General features: G+C 37.2%; 1 protein-coding gene across 1 annotated transcript in view; it reads right to left on the reverse strand.

Annotated features, from left to right (window-relative positions):
* The window catches only part of LOC138038984 (insulin-like peptide receptor), a 134,263-nt gene that overhangs the window by 73,877 nt on the left and 55,386 nt on the right, over positions 1 to 5,000 (reverse strand). Inside the window, exons 7-9 of the mRNA XM_068885106.1 lie at positions 3,020 to 3,237; positions 2,337 to 2,496; positions 1,439 to 1,501 (exon numbers count right to left, since the gene is read on the reverse strand). Coding sequence (XP_068741207.1) covers positions 1,439 to 1,501; positions 2,337 to 2,496; positions 3,020 to 3,237 — 441 coding nt within the window. The remainder of the gene's footprint in view (positions 1 to 1,438; positions 1,502 to 2,336; positions 2,497 to 3,019; positions 3,238 to 5,000) is intronic.

Genomic DNA, 5,000 nt, shown 5'->3' on the forward strand with positions numbered 1-5,000 from the left:
TTAGCCTTACATTTTCACCAATGTAGCGGCCTTTCACATAACCAGTTTGATCAGGGTTTATTAACATTGGCAAGACTTTTTCAATTCTCTTGGCTATAACTTTAATGAGAACCTTGCGGTCAGCGTAGAGAGATGGGCCGTCGATTTTCTATTATAGTTTTATCCTTGGATTTTTTTGGGATAAGCGAGATTATTCCTCGCCTTTGGCTTATAGAAAGCATACCATCACATGCTTGCTGAGAAGCAAAGTTGTAGCTGGCTCGCACATCATGACAGATGTCTGGCCAAAAGAATCGGTAAAATACAGCTGGCAGACCATCAGTGCCTGGGGTTTTGTTATTGTTGAAGTCCTTGAGCACATTTGTGCATTCTTCTTCGTTTACTAATCCTTCACAAGATTTCTTCTGTTCTTCACTTAGTGCGGTTATGTTTTTCTGAATTTAAAAATGGTGAGTTTTTGAAAATTTTGGGATTGATATTGGTGGAGTGGTATAACGACTCATAAAACTTTTTTTCTTCTCTAAGATTTCAAATTGATCTTCTATGTAACAATTTTCCCCAACTTTGAGTTTTGAGACTGTTTTAATATCATGATGACGTTTTTCTAAGCTGTAGAAATACTTTATGTTGCGTTCTCCTTCTTCATGCCATCTCACTTTGCTTCTTACAATTGCACCTTTGGTTTTCGTCAACATGATTTTTTGGAGACGTGATCTAACACGTTGAAGCTCAAGTCTGATGTTTCTGTTGTACGGATTGTTTTCCGCTCTGGCTTGAAGGTTGTTCACTTTTTTGTGCAATAATTTTTCTTCAGCTTGATATTTTTTCGCTCCCAATTAGTAGAGCACTCGTGCTCAGCTAAATATCCTTGAGTGAATATTATCATTATCATTATCATTATCATTATCATGATGATGACGATGATCATCATCACCTATCTACATTCGCTTTGCATAACTTATAAAACATGCACAGGATCTTATGATTCGATGTGCTGCTTCCAACTTGAGTTTCGTAAAAAAAAGAGAATTTTACAATGACTGCAAAAATTCTCGTGCGACCATTGGCTAATTTTTTTGTCAATGAGCGGACAGACACATAAATTTATGATTTATGCGATAATTATGCAATATTGCTCACATCTGATTGAAGTTTCCCTCATTTTTGTCTCGCTTTCTTCTCGTGTTTTGACTTAATTTTGACCCCTCTGCGTTTTTGTTATTGTAAAAAACAAATTGATGTCAGCAGTCTGCGGATCCACTTGGCTATCGCCTCGGGGATCCACAGCTACTTTGGCAATGTTATGACGCAATGCATGATCAACAACAGGACAGACGCATAAACAACTGACATCAATTTGTTAAATGTACAATGAAATTCATCTGCAGGCATCTATGATTGACACTTATTGAAAAACGTCCAGCCATAGAAAACTTACACATTTTCACTCTCCTTGCTACAAGCATCCTGGTCATCATATTCTGTAATCTGCCTGTTGAAGCTAAGGATAAGATTTTGCTTGTGATTAAAACTCAACTGCAAAACATCACTACCCCTCCCTCTCTCCTCCCCACAAAAAAAAAACTTTGTAAAGGTACCCAAAACTTATTTGTAAAAGTTCATGTAAGAAATTTTTGAGCAGCTAATGAATAAATTGGGATAAAGGAATGTTTGATTAGGTCCATGCTTTAATGGCCATAATTTACATCTCATATTGATGCAGGGGAGAAAAGTAAGAGCTGCTTGAAGAGCAGCAGCACTGATGCTACCACTTCATTTTGCACTATTTGGAAACCGTATTTAGCACAGAATATATAACATTTCCAGTGAGATTATAATGAAGGTCTTTAAAACTATTCTACATATTATCCCATAATACATGATAAGAAGAAACATTTTCAGCTTTTCCTTGATGAGGGGAATAGCTTCAGCCAAATCAATGTGACTGAATTGCCAATTTTATTAACCATGGTATACATTCTCAAGGGCTACACTACTAACAGTAACAGATCATCCTCCGGAGGAAATGCAATGGAATTGTTAATTATTACATTATGAAAAGTTGTAAAGCAAGGAAATCTGAAGACCTCACTTGAACTCACTTGGGGACTGTGCCATGGCTTTTTAAAATTTGCCAACATCATTTTTATATTTCTTTTGCATGTTAAAACACACTAACAATTTTCAACATTCTTAAACCTTAGCCACTACAAGTACATTCGAAATAGAGACATGAAATATCACATTTGCAAATGGCAATAGGATGAAGCTGAAATGTCGTGTTTTATTGTTGATGACACAGTTACAATATATAGTGTCTAAAGAGTGACACTTACGTTTCCCTGTAGGCAACAGTGTAAAACAAAACATTCCTGTAATCAGCGCTGATAAGGATCTCATCCCATTCCACTTTTATGCAAACTGTGCCACACCGTTTTCTTCCAGGTGCTCCCTTTTCCATCTCCGTCAAAGTCACATTTATTTGAAGAACGCTGCCTGCAAGAAAACAAAAACACAGTGCATGGTCCACTGCAAAGGTTCAAAGAGAAAAGACGTATTCCTTAGAGGATCAGACGATCTAACCAAAAGCAGCTGAAGTAGAATGAGATTGGTACTGCGCCATTTCGAAGGTTCTACCAGCCGAAGGTTTAACCTAAAGAACACCAAGTAGAGATGTTTGTTTGCAACGCCGCTTGGTAAGATTTATCTCACTCTCACCATTTTTTTGCATTTGTGGTCTATACATTACGTTTACATGTTGTTTGGCCGAAATCAGTTCGCTGGAGTAACTGTGTTAAGACCTAAAAACAGAAAGCGTTGTTTATCTCAGTGAGGTTTTAGCCTATAGACCTTCAACTTTCCCCCACATTTTCCATGGATGTCACAATGAGCTTAAAGCTGATGCCATGTTACTGCCCTGTTTTTGCCCAGCCATATAACTCTGGGAGCAACCGATAAAAGGTCATCACGTAAGTTACACAGTGGAGAGCATACATTGTTCCAAGTTCTTTCCACTTACATGCAACAGCATTTCCATTCGTAGAGTCTGATATATCAATGCTCCTGCTGTTATCACTCCTGTTCCACTTAAGGAAATTATCCACAAGAGGATTGATCTCATTTGGGCACAAATGTGGGTTCAAATGAACCATTATGCCACCTTCACTGATGCTGAAATTCTGCTGAAATGGCCACAGAGCTTCCAGTTTAGGATTGTCCAGGATAGCAATGGCATACCTGTGATACAAAAGGGAATAAAATGACAGATAAAATGTAAACTGTGGATCAATTCCCCCCTTTTTATCCAAGCCATCAAGGATTAGTTTTGTGACCAGAGCACAAAAAAAAAAAGGGTACTAGTTATACCACTACCAAAATCATATTATAAAGTAACATGTTATTTCTGGCTGGACCAAAAACATTTGAGGAGAAAGGACATTATTTACAGTCCATGCTTATCGTGAGGCTGATGACTTGATACCCACAATACAGTTTGGATAATAAAAGCACCTCTTTTGGGAAACAATCATGGTGTATGTGACAAATAATATTCTAAGAACAACTGACAGCCGCTATGATGTTGTATTTACAATGAAACAGGTACAAGCAAAAGGTGTCATCCACATAAATTAGTAGAGATCAAACTTAAAATCTGTGAAATGCTAGGCAAGCTGTTTTAACGTTGACCCACGACGATGGCCCAGTACACGACCAAGTGGAAAGTCCACAACTTGACCACAAAAAGGCCATCAAACAAGAAAAATCATGTAATGTCTGCGGATACAAAAAAAAAGAAGATCCTCAGGAATAAAGGAATAAACTAAATGTCTGGGTTGTTTTCTATTATCAACGCAAAGATAGAAGTGATCCTCGCACTTAATGGGACAATAAACAATTCTTACATGAGGTTTTTGTGATATCCAGAATAATCAAGGTTGAGGTCTGTGTAGAACTTTGATTATTCTGGATATCACAAAAACCGAATCTAATTATTGTTTTATCATACAATGAACGAAAAAAAAAATGCATGGTCACAACAGCGAGTGGAACTGATAATTTATTTCCGAACATGTAAAAATATACAAATCAGCGGCACATAATTCGATTGACAAAAAAGTCTAACTGAAGAAAACCAACCTGGAAGTCATGTTTCCGCTTCTTCACTGACTGATTACCCTTAGAAATCATGCACCACGGCCATACACGACATGATTATTCGTGGCCTTGATAGTCCTTGACATGATTATTGTATAATCTGCAGCTTGACGACCTTACAGGCCCTGATTTCGAAAATTTACTGTATGCTTTCAGCCAAGCAGAAAAGACATAGTGACTTCAATGTATAATAATTAAGTAATTGTCACTTTATAGGCGGCTTTAAAGGGATTTGAACCCATGACAGTTGCTTAAATTATCCAGATAAGTGCGAGGATCACTGCTATCTTTCGATTGTCTATAACCCGCATTTCTTTCATTATCTATGTACAGTCGAACCTGTACATAACGGCCACCCTCGGGACTTGAGAAACTGGCCGCTTAATACAGGATCACTAAAAATACTCACTGGGCGTGGTCTAATGTCAATTTTAATGGTGTATCATACAAATACACTTCATGCAAGGAAACAACAGAACCATCAACACTCTCTCAAGCTATCTACTAGCTTTAAACAAAGTTCAGTGCCAACTTGTAACTTATTAACGGTATAATAAACGTAACATTGTCTAATCTTTTACAGTATACAGTTACTGTACTGTATTTCTATGACTAACAGCTCACAACAAAATATCTGATTCCGTCATTTCATAGTTGTTCAATGTGTATAAATAACGGAAATTCTTTAAAGGTAATTAAAAGTAGCCCAATAGAGAAAAAAACTGTTCAAGTTAAAGCAGTAATTGGGTAGGAATTGCGAAATCTCAAAAAAGTCGGACATGTACGTCTTGAAACTTTTGTTTGCAGAGCAAGTCGTTAACTGTCAACTTTCCGGGCATTGACAA

Source organism: Montipora capricornis, chromosome 2 (assembly GCF_036669925.1).
Source record: "Montipora capricornis isolate CH-2021 chromosome 2, ASM3666992v2, whole genome shotgun sequence".
Lineage (NCBI taxonomy): Eukaryota > Metazoa > Cnidaria > Anthozoa > Scleractinia > Acroporidae > Montipora > Montipora capricornis.